The 13,859-nt window shown below is 46.4% G+C and overlaps 1 protein-coding gene across 1 annotated transcript in view; it reads left to right on the top strand.

The window, feature by feature from the left end:
* Positions 1–13,859, top strand: part of CPNE4 (copine 4) — a 392,000-nt gene that overhangs the window by 368,469 nt on the left and 9,672 nt on the right. Inside the window, exons 11-13 of the mRNA XM_075548957.1 lie at positions 676–730; positions 3,857–3,908; positions 6,388–6,521. Coding sequence (XP_075405072.1) covers positions 676–730; positions 3,857–3,908; positions 6,388–6,521 — 241 coding nt within the window. The remainder of the gene's footprint in view (positions 1–675; positions 731–3,856; positions 3,909–6,387; positions 6,522–13,859) is intronic.

Raw genomic sequence — 13,859 nt, 5'->3', positions numbered from 1 at the left:
GTAGATTATGTGGATCATCACAAATTATGGGTAGCCATGTGGATTATGTGGATCATAACAAATTATTATATTTGATGATGTGGATCGTAACAAACTATGGGTAGCCATGAGAAGAACGGGAATTCCAGAACACTTCATCGGGCTCCTACGGAACCTGTCCATGGATCAGGAAGCAGTTGTGTGAACAGAACAAGGGAATACTGCATGCCTTAAAACCAGGAAAAGAGGGTGTCAGGGTTGTATCCTCTCGTTGTATTTACTCCTCCCATAAGTGGTAATAATAATCTCCTCCTGTAAAGAGTTTAAAAGATCAAAAACCTGAAGACTGACACAGTCAGCCGTAGGAGTTGCCCAACTCACCTTTCAGAGGAGACAGACAGCAAGCTGTGGTGGGGAAAGTCTCGGGGAGCCGTTTATTTATTCCTTGGTGTCAAATCTCAAAAAAAAAAAAAGTTGAAAACTAATAACCATAATTAACTTTGGGGATGACTTTTCATTTTAATTGCCCGCGCTATTGCGATCCCCCATGAGCAAAGCTAATCAGGAAGTGAGAGTCAGCATGTAACAGAACAACACGGTTTGTTCCAGTGAGGTGGCGCAGCTGCATGCTTGCTTCTTCCTCATCAGATAAACAAATGAAGCCATTTCTTCCTTCATTTTCTACTGTGATTTCAGTGACAAAATGTTCCCAGCCTTTGGATTTGGAGCCAGGATACCCCCAGAGTATACGGTGAGTGGTTGGGGGTGGGGCTGGGGGCGGATCGTCTCTCACTTTGCAGCCATAACTCAAGGAAGGTCACCTTGCTTTGCGTCTCCTTCACAGGAGCCTCACTCCTGGCCTTGACAGAGAACTAGGCCAATAAGATGCAGAGTCCAAATTGGCCTGAAGAATCAACTAGTTTCCCTGTTCAGGGCCTGTCTTTAGTCAAATCGCCACAATCCCCTGCTAGTCCAGCTAGATCATCTCAGAGGCCCAAGATGAAGGACTCCATTGGGGAGCTTCTTTGACACACAGGCACAAAATGAGAAGACGTGCAGAGGTCACTTCCAGTGGCTCAGAACCTATTGATTCATATCTCCCTTAAGAAAATAACCTTGCAAATGTGCTTCACACAATGGATGGATTATGATAAGAGCTGTAAGAGCCCCTCCCCCATAATGTGATTTTTAAAAAAGAAAAGAAATCACCCTTGAAAATCCATACAATGAAGTGGATGGATTCCTTTATTACCAAGCTCTGAGACTCAGGCTTATGTGGGAGACTCAGAGACGTTCTGAGGAAAGAGCCACTCTGGCTTCAAGAACTAGGGAGCTGAAAGGTTCTTACAAAGACCCTGGAATCCTACTGTGTTTCAGTACGGATTTTCCATGACACGGGGAAGGCAAAGCTTGTCTGTACAGAGATGTATGCTCTGGGGGAGCGGAGGCACTCTGCCATAGTAAACTCAGGTGCTCCTGAAGGCCACTGTGCAAGAGAAAGCCCAACTCCCTCCTCTAGGAGGGCCTGGGAGAGGTGGGAGGGTCCCTGCCCTCACCTCTGCCTGGTCACGGCTTCTGAGGGCTGCGCTAAGTGCAAGCGTCTCTTCCCAGTCATGAATTTCTCTTTCAGTGACTGTGCCTTAGCCATAGGTCAGGAAAGAGACACCCACCCACATTTGCTTCCTCGCTAGAGCGGTCAGGCCAAAGGTCTTCCCCATCAGTGTCACTTTTGGAAAAAGGACTCAATCTACTAGGCAGAGCGGTGGATGCACTGTCATGTCTTCTGACCTGGCCCCCTTGTTATCTGCCCTGTAGTCAGCACTCGCCCCCGCTGCGAGGCATGGTTATGGGAAGCTACGGAGAATTTGTTGTGAATAGAAACCTTGGCTAGAACGATTATAGAACAGGAATGGTCTGCTCCCAGCCGACAGCTGTTTATCAGCCTAGGAGCAGGTTATAGTAGACATGTTTTCAGAGAAGGGGGAGCGTTCACATAACATGCTAGAGCCATGACTTCTCTGGAGAAGCCCTGGTAATGCCGAGATGAAAAAGATGACACGTGCGAGAAGGAGCCCAGATCGGAGGACTCCAGTCTCCTCCCGGACTGGGGTACCCCTTCTAGAATGTGGGTAGGTGGGTGCCCACCTTCTTCACAAAGCTATCCAGCCTGAAACTGGAATTCACCCCCACAACCATCCGTCCAATCACGGAGAGACGCTTGCGTGTGCTCCATGACTTGGCCCAGCAGGGCTGAGGACAGGTGCGCACCATGCTCAGCCTCCTTCCTGGCCTCCGTTACATCTGCTCTGGTCCCCCACTTGGAATAACGTGTCTTCCTTGCTGTTTCCGACAGGTTTACCCGACCCCCTAGCTCTACCCATCTAATGTGTTCTTTCTGCTGCCCTAAAAGACATCTTCCATATCTCCCCACCTTTGCCCCACCCCACCCCCTGGCCCAAAGCCATTCCAATGCCCCTTCCCATGTCTTTGTCTCCTTGGCTTCAGCTAAGTAGGGATGATCTCCGAAGCTCAGGAGGCCCCAGGGAGTTAGGAGGGGGTCATTGTGATTTCCTTATTTAGGACATAATCTTAGAGTCCTGCATTGAAACACAGACACAAGCACGCCATATTAGTGCTATTGCCCAGTCCCAGACTCTGAGACCAGAATTTGGATGCACCTCATTTATTTGGAAGCAGAAGAAGCACCAATAAAGAGTGGAGGGACAGTAAAGGAAGTCTGACAGGGTGTATTATCAAGTGAGCTACCGCTGTGGGTAAGTGGCGCTTAAACCTGCCGGGGACCCTGAGAGACAGCACAGCAGTTACGCAGACCCCAAGGGACCCAGGAGCGGAGGCATTTAGACAACACCTCCTCTGAACCATTGATTAAGGGCTGCTGCCAGGGAACGTTAATCCCCTGATACTTGTGGTTTGTCACTTGGGCAAAGTAGGCTCCAGGGGCCACAGAAAGCCCCATGGCAAAGAAACACAGCTGAAATGGTAGGAAGACAGCTGGCTTTCCAAGAAGGGCTAAAGGCTAGGGGATGTGGACTAGGTACCAGAAGCATCTGTTATGACCTCCAACCAAAAAAAGGCCTTTTTACTACAGTGACCCACTTTCTAATCCCCAAAGGAGTCAGTGCTTGAGAATAGCCTTGAACTGGAGTTCTCCACAAAATTCCAAGTTACCCAAACACCAGAATTGCCCTTTCTTATCAAGCTTTGGAAAGATAAAATAATAACAGGAATGTTGTATTATTTGTTCCTGTGCCTAAGTCCTGCCAGATAGAGGAGTTTGTGATAGAAAATTACAAGGTGGATTACTTTTCCCAAAGTGGAGTACAGTGATTTTACCAGGGTGTATGTGGGAATCTTCTTGTCTGGTGCTTTTAACATAACATGTCAGAATGAACCTTAAATGTCGACCGCTTAGTGGGAGCCTTTACAACCACCGCCAGGTCAAAAAGACAACTGGTTTATTGAGGTTCTGTTTTCTGTCTTTGTTTCACCGCTTGGTTCAAATAGACCCCAGGCAAATCTAAGCCTCGAGCCTGAGACCCAGTCTATCTGGGAGCTATTTGGAGTTACATTTTTATGAGCTATTTTCTTGTAATTTTTATATGCCTTATATGTAACTCCCTCCTGCCAACATTTATCTGATTCTAGAAAATCTTCCTGTCACCTCAGCTCCACAGGGAGCTCAGAATTCACCATCCTTCTCAGATTGATTGTGTAAGGCTTAAACTGGCTCCTGGCGCCTGACACATAATGAATGTAATAGGTGTTTGTTTGCACACTCTAAACCTCAGTGCTTCCTGATGGTACGAAAGTTGTAACTCTCCTTTCTCCCTTTGAAAACATTTTCATTGGTGTCTAGGTTTCTCATGACTTTGCGATCAACTTTAATGAAGACAACCCGGAATGTGCAGGTAAGCACAACCGAAGAGAAATCTCCTGTCTTGACAGCCCTTCCGGTCACTCCTTTCCCATTTCTGTTTGTCTTCTCTGACACAGCACAACCGTAAAGATGGTTCAAAGCAAAGTCACTGGCTGTCCGGAGGCCAAAGAAACTATGAAGGCTACAGAGAAAGACTTTAGTAACAGAGCAGAAAAATAAGTGTTGGAAAAGACACAATGTAGAAGAGGTCTTGAACTCATAACAAGAACACTGATTTCAGTCCTGGGTACCTCTGGCCAAAAGCACATGGGGAGAATTTTACTTGGTGGGCAGTGGAGACCAGATCCCCACCCTACCTCACCCCCTACCCCCCCCTTTTTTTGCTGTCCAAGTGTTCCATCAAATATTGATTTTTTTTTCACAATTCCCTCTCGGTACAAGTGTAAGGAGATGAGGAAGCAGGAACATCATTGGGACCCTTTCAGCATGTTGTCAAAAGACCTGACCTCAATGACCTTGAGCAAATGGCTTCTTGGCTTTGCTCGGGCAGAGCCTTTTGAAAGACCCGGGTCTATGTTCCTCATTGCCAGGCGAAAGTTTCTTCCTAACGTAGTCCCACAGAATAACAATGATGATACTAGGACACATGGCATTCTACAATTTTAATTTTCCTGATTTCTACTCAAGTTGAGCCTGGCATATTTGTTATTGAGAACCATAAGACATTTTTTTTTCAGTGAAGGAGGAAGAAATCCTTATGAAGGATGGAACTGGCTGTAGGCAGACCCAGTGGGGTGTGCAGGGCATCTTGCAGTTTCTTTCACAAACTTGACACCTGATATCCTAGGATATGATATCAATGGAGCTGAATCTGTGCACAGCAGCCTCCAAGATCCCATCTCCCTTCAGCCATGATTTCCCTCACAATCCCTCACCCCAATTCATTATGACCTAGACGTCTCTCCTTCCAAACCACCTTCACTCTTGAACTAGAAGACTTTTTCTACCAAAGCAACATAAAATATATACAAAATAAAATACATCTGTTTTATCCTCTTAGATTGCATCAGCCTGCTATTTTCGAAAGGGAAATCAACCTGGCTTGTCTTAGGCAAACACTCAAGAATCTTAAAAGAGAAAGAGCCTTCACTCAGGGTGACTTAAGTCCAGCACCAGGCCCCATAATTACGTGGCATCCGTCTTTGGAATGAGAGAAGTAGGGGGGCTGAGCCAAACAGGTTTAGCATCCCCCATGAGCTGGGAGTGTGGATGTCAGGAGAAAATAGAACTGAACTGCTTATCCAGAATGCCAAAAAGCTGGTTTGCCGGCATGGTGGGTATGGAACAACCTCAGGAGGGCCTTGTGCAGACCCTTCGGGCCCAAAACAGGACCCCTGTGCTGTCTCGGGATAGAGAGCGATGGAAGGTTGAGCTCAAATAGCATGGCAAAGGTAGCGGAGAGAGCAGCCATTTAAATAAAAATAATTTGTAGTATAACTAATGTAAGATGACGATTTTATTTCATATGAAATGTGCGGTCTATATGCATCAAATGCTGGGGAAAGCTACACGGACCAGGGCCTGCCTCTCAAGCAGAGCCCCCCCTTCCCCAGTATTCTTCACCCCACTCTAAGTGAGGCGCTGGCCACAATCGGGAATGTCACACATCTAGACCACCATTCCAGTAGGTGGGTGTTCCGGTTGCTCAGTCATCACACCCATGATGCATCTGCTATGGGCAGACACGGGGGGGAAAGCAAACTTGAGTAAGTCATGAGTCCTGCCCTCAAGGAGTTTGCCATCTGGGGGGCTGGCCATGGACACATTTACCTCCCAGCGTGATACAGAGTAGATTCAATGCAATCCTGTGAAAACCAGGGGATCCTCAAGCATTTGCCCCAGTGGCTGAGAACACAGCTCTGACAACCAGACAGACTGGGCTTGATGCCCGAGCCGATTATTCATTTGCTGTATGACCTGGGGCAGACTGCTTAACCTCGCTCAGTCTCAACTTTTTGCTTGAAAAATGGATTTAACACCTGTTTCATTATTCTCTGAGGACCCGAGAAGCCTTGCTGACACAGTGGATAAGCACTTAGCTGTTAACCGAAAGGTCCACAGCAGTTCAGACCCAGCAGGCACTGCTTAGGAGAAAGACAGGACAGTCAACTTTGTTAAGATGGCAGCCTTGGCAGCTCAGTCAGGCAGTTCTGCTCTGTCCTCCAGCATGAGCTGAGCTTGAAATGACTGGCTGGCAAGTCTTACATGTGAAGTAGATGCGAGGAACGTTTGTAGAAATGCTCACATCTGGCTGGAGACTTGAAAGGGGAAAATCATTTCAGTGGAAGAGGAGTCAACAAGACCAGTCGTGTGACATGTTCTATTTATCTCAAGAACATACATGTGCTGGTGTTAAGGGCTATTCGGGGGAGTTGATGCTTTGTTTTTTCATGTGTGTTTGAGGACAAATAATATTTGAGGAGACTTTATCTTGGCCAATTTCATCTTAGGAATTCAAGGAGTTGTGGAAGCCTATCAGAGCTGCCTGCCTAAGCTACAACTCTACGGGCCCACCAACATCGCCCCCATCATTCAGAAGGTCGCCAAGTCAGCCTCAGAGGAGACCAACACCAAGGAGGCTTCGGTAAGGATCGGAAACAGCTACCCACTAGTGGGCCTTACCTCCTCCCCGGATGCTGGTCCTAGCACCCATTCCACTCTGACCACAGATGTCAACATTTCTATCTGGGTGTGAATTTGGACATGTGCCTACATCTTCCCCTCTTCATAGTCTTCTCGCCTGATAAAATGAGGGTGATCCTACCCACTTCTGCCGAATTCGTGTGAGACTCAAAAATCGCATTTGTCTTCTGCATTGTCTATTTGCTGGAGAGTAAATCATAATGTTGAGCCATCCCTTGGAAGAAAAACAAACTGTCCCCAAATAGGCCTTCTGGTCAATGTCCCCATATTACAGATGCCAGGGAATGGCCACGGAAGCAATATAGCATATGAGTCAGCTCGCTGGTAGTAAAATGCCACAACGCAAAACCTCACAGCAAAGTCACGTTTCACGGTCTGCGGTGGCTTCCGAAAGGAAAATCCAAACCAGGGGTACCAGGCCAAACAAATTTACGCTACTTACCGATGCTTAAGAACCAAATAGATCACTACAATACCTTTTGGGTATCGCTTCCTACTGGTGCTGGTCTTTTTGTTTTTCTCTTTACATTTATGAGTTTGGTGTTTGTGATTCTTGTGATCTTCAGGTAGGGTCATATTACTGATGTCTGAAACGGGTCACTTTCTCCTGGGTTCCACGGCACTGCATCTGTGTACAAACGATGCGCACGTCTCCCTCTTCTGATGATGATGAATTCATCAAACTGTTTGCACGGAACCCGAGCGCTCAGCCTTTCCTCGTGTGAGACTAGAGAGAGGGCCGAGCTCCTGCCTAATGCCATCTTCTTCCCTGGTGCACCTGAGACCATTCCTTCTTCATTACGTGGAACTTTGACCCACCGATTACAATCCCCCCGGTCTGTGTTATCTGTTCCTTGCCTGTCTACTCAAGACTCATGCCCGCTGGCATAGAAACATGCTATGTTGCCACTGTTGTGGATGGTGGCCTTCAAGTGGCTTCTGACTTCTGGTGACTCACCCCGAGACTCTGAACATGCTATGATGCCTATTAATTAAGTTCATAGCTCTCCCTTGACACCACTTTCCCCTCTAGCTACCATTCCTCACTTTATTCCTCTTTAGGGCAAAATGTGTTACAAGAGTTGCCCATCCTTAATGTCTCCAGTTCTCCTCCCAGCGTGCAGTCATCCACCGTGAGGCAGGCACTCCTCCCCGGGATGTGCTCTGTTTGCTTGTTTGTTTCAGGAACAACACGAAGGCCAGTGTAGCTGGAACCTAGGGAGAAAAGGAAAGACGGGAGGCATTAAGGTCAGTTAGGCAGGCACGGACTAGAACATAGAGAGCCCTCCGGGTCCTAGTAAGGGATTTACATGTTATTCTCTGTATAATGAAAATGCATTGGAGGATTCAGGGCCAAGGAATGACACGATACTAATTACCGTTTTTAAAGACCACTCTGAGGTCTATGGGGAGCATCAGACTGTAGAGAGGAAGAGAGGGAGCAGGGGTTCCCTTGGGGTGAGCCAAAGGCTTCCTTGTGGAGGTCATTGTTTAACGATAGAATTGGGGTATATATGGAACACAGTCTGGTATAACAAGCTGGTCGATTAGATAAGAGTGCTTGGTGGCCAACCTTCAAGATCTCAGTAACCCCAAAGTCACTTCCATCAAGTGGGTTCCGGCTCATAGTGACCCTAGATAAGGTTTCGGGACAGTACATCTATACAGGAGTAGAAAGCCTCTTCTTTTCCCCCAGGAGTGACCGGTGGGTTGGAACCACTAACTTTGTGGTTGGCAGTCCATTAGCACCCAACAATTCTTGCCTCTTGGCTAACAGCCTTCTATGATCCTTTCTGTACATGAAGATGGTATCAGACTAGACTTTTCACTTGCCATTTCCTCTGCCAGCATGTGTCCCCTCAGACCTTTTCCTTCTCCGCTGTAACCTCATTAAGGCCTCTGCCCAAAGATCACCTCCTCTGAAATTCCTCCTATGTTACCTAGTTTGAAGTAGCCCACCCACTCACCCCACCTCGATCTCAGCTTCACTTGCTTGCTCATATTTCGTGCCTCCACCCCTTCTGTGCAGAAGTTCTGTGACAAGAAACACATTTTCATTATTGTATCCCCAGCACACAAAACTGCCTGCACATGGTGCATGCTTGACAAGCATTTATTTAAAGAACCAATGAGAAGCTACCCTAAAGTGATTTTTAGTCTATATTTGATGAGAAGCACTTTCAATTTCCCATTGTAAAATTGGTGTGCACCTTACATACGGTCTGTCTTTTAAGACAGAAAACATGTATTCCTGTTTTAGTTGTGGTTGGAGTCTTTCGCATGTGAAGCTGTTAAGGTCCCCAAGGTCTCAGAGAGAAGGGCAGCCATCGTGTGGCTGGTTCTGCCCACTGTCCCTGGCCTAATCTCTGTAGCATCTTCAACCCCTTCAGGCTTCATGATTATGAAAGAGAAGATGGAACATTGCATGTAGTGACACATAATTGTACGTAACTACACATAGTTCTTCCTCTAATGGGGTGCAAATAGTGCCAAACAAAATTTGATTGTATCCTCATCTAGAAGCTTCCAGTTAGTTCCATAGTTGGCCAGAGTTTCCACTTCCTACCCAGAATCCACCGGGCAGCCAGCGCTCTCCCTAAGAAACGAATGGGTCTGATCTGTGTGGCATCTTCTTTTACCTCGCCTGTTCATTCCATCACGTTTGTGAAATCATCCACAGATGAGCAGGTGGTTCACCCAAGAAGAAGTTGGGGAGGCCACATACAGTCCATCGCAGACCCCTGAGGAGCTGAGGGTGCTCTTTCTTGGATGGCATGCTCAAGATGACGCTCCGTGGATGTGTTCGCCCTTAAGCTGATAGAGCCACGCAGAGCGGGGGTCCTGTCCAGCAGAGAAGCTATGGGTCTTGATGTTGGCCAAGGATCCCATAGATGTGGAGGCTGAGAAAACCATGCCTCTTTTCTGGACATCTTCCCTCTTCTCCTGAGAAGCCACCCACATTTCCCAGCCTGTAGCCCAATCAAGGCCTCGCCTCTGGCCCAGAACTCTGGGGTTCTATAATGTCCACTCTGGAAACAGTGATGATTCTCAGATCCCCTGAGGTAACAGGACACAAGTGAGTGAGAAAATCACATAAAAGGCAGGACTTCTATGAACCAGCATGAAGTTTTTTTTAGCAGCGACTCGTTGAACTGAAAGGAAGAACAGATAAAGAAATGACATGATTCACATGAGACATCCTCTCATTTACCCCACTGGCCCCTGAAATAAATTACTCCAGTGGGCCTGGAATCCTCCCACTCTTCCCTATATGCTTTTTCTCTTCTTTGACCAGTCAGTCTGTGGTCCCGGGTCCTTAAACTTGAACCTCTCAGACAAACTTGTGCCAGGGAGTCTAGGGTGGTGAGGTTTCCTTCCCCGGTGTGTAAAACTCTAGTATGGGGGAGTGGGGGTGGGGAGACATGGGTGCAGGGAAGAATTCTCCTTATCGAAACTGGACCTCCAAAGGACTGTAATATTCCATCTGCAAGCATTTTCCCAACCTGATTTTGGAAGGGACTCTTGCCGCTAGCTTTATTGGAAATTTCCATCAAGATTTTCGATCCAGCCATCTGCAGCCTATTACCTTTAGCTAGATTAAACTCGGGGAATCAGATCCTAGAATCCTGACAATCTCTCCAGACCAGAGATTCTTACTCTAATTTGTTCCAGGAACCCCTTGGCAGCTGGCAAAGCGGCTGGGCCTCTCTGTGCTTTTAAATGCACAAAATAAAATATATAAAATTATAGACTAAAGCAAATACTGAAATACAGTTAGAAAAGTATTTCAAATGTGCCAGAAACAGCACATCCATAGTAATGCAATGCTTCTTTGTGCACATTAAATTATGAGAGGCAGTCGCTAGTCTGCTGTGGTGATGTAGTTGTAGGTATAAATGACACCTTCTTATACTTGCAGCTGCCGTAACGTAACAGAAAACTGTGATTTCTATTGATAAGAACACAAGGACAGCTGATACCACTTTGATTTATGGATTACACTGATAATTGAAAGGGAGATGATATTACAGTTAGAGGCTAGTGAAAAATAGAAATGAAATTCACCCAAAGCTCACAGATTGTCTAGAATCATTCAATTGTCTATAGACCCCAAGCCAAGAGTCCATCTTAGTTCTTAGTTTGACCTGTGTAGTTTGTGACTTAACAGACTATGGCTCACCACCTGCTTTTAATTTTTTTCTTATTAATAAATCATTTTATTGGGGGCTTTTACATATCTGATAACAATCCATACAACAATTGTATCAAACACATTTGTACATATGTTGCCATCATCATTTTCAAAATACTTTCTTTCTGCTTGAGCCCTTGGTATCAGCTCCTCTTTTTACCCTCCCTCCCCACCTCGTGAACCCCTGATAAATTATAATTATTTTCCTATTTTATACTCTCCACTGTCTTCCCTTTACCCACATTTCCATTGTTTGTCTTTGGTGCAGGAGAGGGTGTATACATCAATCATTGTAGTAGGTTCCCTGTTTCTCCCCTCCCTTCCCCCGCTACCTCTTTCCCCCTACCCTCATGGTATCACTACTCCCATTACTGTTCCTGGGGCATTTCTCTGTCCTGGATTCCATGTGTCAAGAGCTCTTATACGTACCAATGTACATGCTCCCGTCTAGCCAGATTTGTAAGGTAGGACTGGGGTCATGATAGTGCTGGGAGGAAGCACTAAAGAGCTAAAAGAATGTTGTATGTTTCGTCGGTGTTTTACTGCACCCTGATTGGTTTGTACCTTCCTTGTGACCCTTTTGTGAGGGGATGTCCAATTGTCTACAGATGGGTTTTGGGTAGCCACTCCGACCCACATCCTTTGCATCGGTATGATTGTTTGGGGTCTTCTGATCCCTGATATCTGATCACTTCGACATCTCGTGATCACACAGGCTGGTGTGTGTCTTCCATGTGGGCTTTGTTTCTTCCCTGCTAGATGGATGCTTGTTTGACTTCAAGCCTTTAAGACCCCAGATGCTCTATCTTTTAATATCTAATAGTATCACAATGTGCTTTTGGTGAGGGTTTGCACAGCAGGTTAGGTTTCAATTCAGCAATTTCTACACGAGCTGGTCAGTAACTACTTTGGTTGTTTCATTTCCATTCATCTGGTTTCCCTGCCCCTTTACCTTCTTATCTTTGTTCTAAAGTAATTGTTGGCCATGTGATCACAGAGAGCTATCTGGGTTCTTTCTTTCTTCGTACAGGAGCATAGTACTTGCATGGGATATTCCTTTTTTTTTTTAACCAGTCTGTTATCTAGCCTCAAGGGGGCTCAGTGTTAGCTTTAGTTCACAGTTAGCAGAGTGACCCGTTTGGAGAGGATCCCACGGGCATAGGTGTCGGGAGTCCACCAGTCTCGACCAATCCAGTGGGTCTGGGGTGGGTTCATTTCTTTGTTTACAGCAGGCATTTGAGGTTCCGTTCCACATTTTCCTCCCACTATATCTGGGTCCATCTTTTGTGGCCAGGGTTCAAATGGTTGCTGGCGATACCATTTCATGTAGATTGTGGCTATAATTGTCACTTTATTTAAAGTATAGAAACGTGTTTTCTGACCACAGTATCTTAAGCCCACCCGATAATATATCAGGTTTATAATCATATAAATAAACAACTCTGTCGTCAGTTGCTACCAAGTCATGCCTAACTCCGAGCCGCCTTGTGCCCGCAGAGTAGAACTTCTGGACATCACCACCTGTTTGTCAATGACCTGCAAACCAAGGAGAATGGTAGTTGATGATATGTAACAATGATATCTACTCGTGTTTCGCCGTCTCTAAATAATTGTTTGGAGCACAGGCACACCGCTTTCATCCATGTGTTATCTGTGCTGGGTGACTGCTATGAGCCACCTAACAGCAACACAGGAGAGCTGAGGCATTGTGACAGAAGCTACCATGACTCATAAAAGTCTGGAATATTCCTTTCCTAGCTGGCCTTCTACAGAAACTATCTGCCCAAACCCTAGTCTAGAACATAGGAACTCTAAAATTTCTCGATGTGGTACTGTGACTCTCCGATCTTTTGTTCCCTGAGACAGGGGGCTGTGGGATTGCTGGGAGTTGGAATCAACTCCACAGCAGTGGGTTCAGAAAAGGAAGATCGGCTCCTTGACCTATAAAGGTCAGATCAGACAAGAGTTCTGGGAGGATGGGGAAGGGAGGTCAAAGACCCAGAGGTGTGATCCATCCAGTGACCCTTTCACCAAAGAAGCAGAAACAATGCCCCCCCCAAAATGTGGCACACGCCCTGGACTTTTACAAAGTGCCCTGGTCTTGGTGACTCATGGTTCAGATGTACTCTCTACCCCTTCCAGCATGCTCAATTTTCCAAAGTTACTTCCATCTCTCTCTTTCCTCTATCCTTCCTTCACTCAGCCACCACTTCCTGCTGATGAAATCCTATTCTAACCTCCTACAACACCTTCCCGGAAGCACGTAAGATGAAAAAGCTTAGCTGAAGATGAAAATGTTTCGCTCAAAAGAATTTTCCACTGGGGTGGTCTGCTAGGAATAGGGGTGAGAGGTTAATTAATGGACACAGGACACATGTGCCTTTCTATAAGACTGGATGGGCAGCATTCAGAGCTGTCTTCCATCATGATGTGAAGTGTACGTTTCTCCAGTTATATTTTTGACGGAGTCGTTTACAAATGTGTATTATTTTAGAGTTCTAGAGGGAAAAAAAACTCTTTAGGGCTGCCAGCCAATTTGCAACCTTTTAAGTTGACATTTTCTGAACCAGATGTTTTCTACCCAGCTTTTTCTTTTTCTTTTTGGAAATATGACAACTTGGAATGATTTAATTTCCCAACATTCGCTCCCTGTAAATTGTGAGCGTGTTGCCGAGATTCTATCTTAAGTCCTTTGGGTCCCTGAGGCTTTCCGCAGGAGCCACATCACAGTGAGCCAAGGCCCTCCCCGCTCCCCTGTAGGCTTCCTGGTCCCTCTGGCAATGAAGGACAGCAGGGCCATCCTTCTCCAGACCCTGAGCAAAGTCAAGTCTTTTCTGAGCTGACCAATCAGAGCCTCCTCTCTCATGGTGAGCACTCTCCAGCTGGGAAGGGACCAGGCCAGGAGCCAGGACTGAGGCTGAGAAGTCACAGAAGCACAGCCACCTTCAGCTTATGTATATGTGATGGGCTGTGACATGCAAGTGTGGCCTTGGCACGTGAGCCTCAGGAAAAGAGAGGCAGAGAAAGAGAAAGAGAGAGCGTAACCCTCACCCTCTCCAGCCAAGCTTTGCGACTCATACTGTGCGC

The sequence above is a fragment of the Tenrec ecaudatus genome, chromosome 4 (assembly GCF_050624435.1).
Source record: "Tenrec ecaudatus isolate mTenEca1 chromosome 4, mTenEca1.hap1, whole genome shotgun sequence".
Classification (NCBI taxonomy): Eukaryota; Metazoa; Chordata; class Mammalia; order Afrosoricida; family Tenrecidae; genus Tenrec; species Tenrec ecaudatus.
This window is presented reverse-complemented; position numbering and strand designations above follow the sequence as displayed.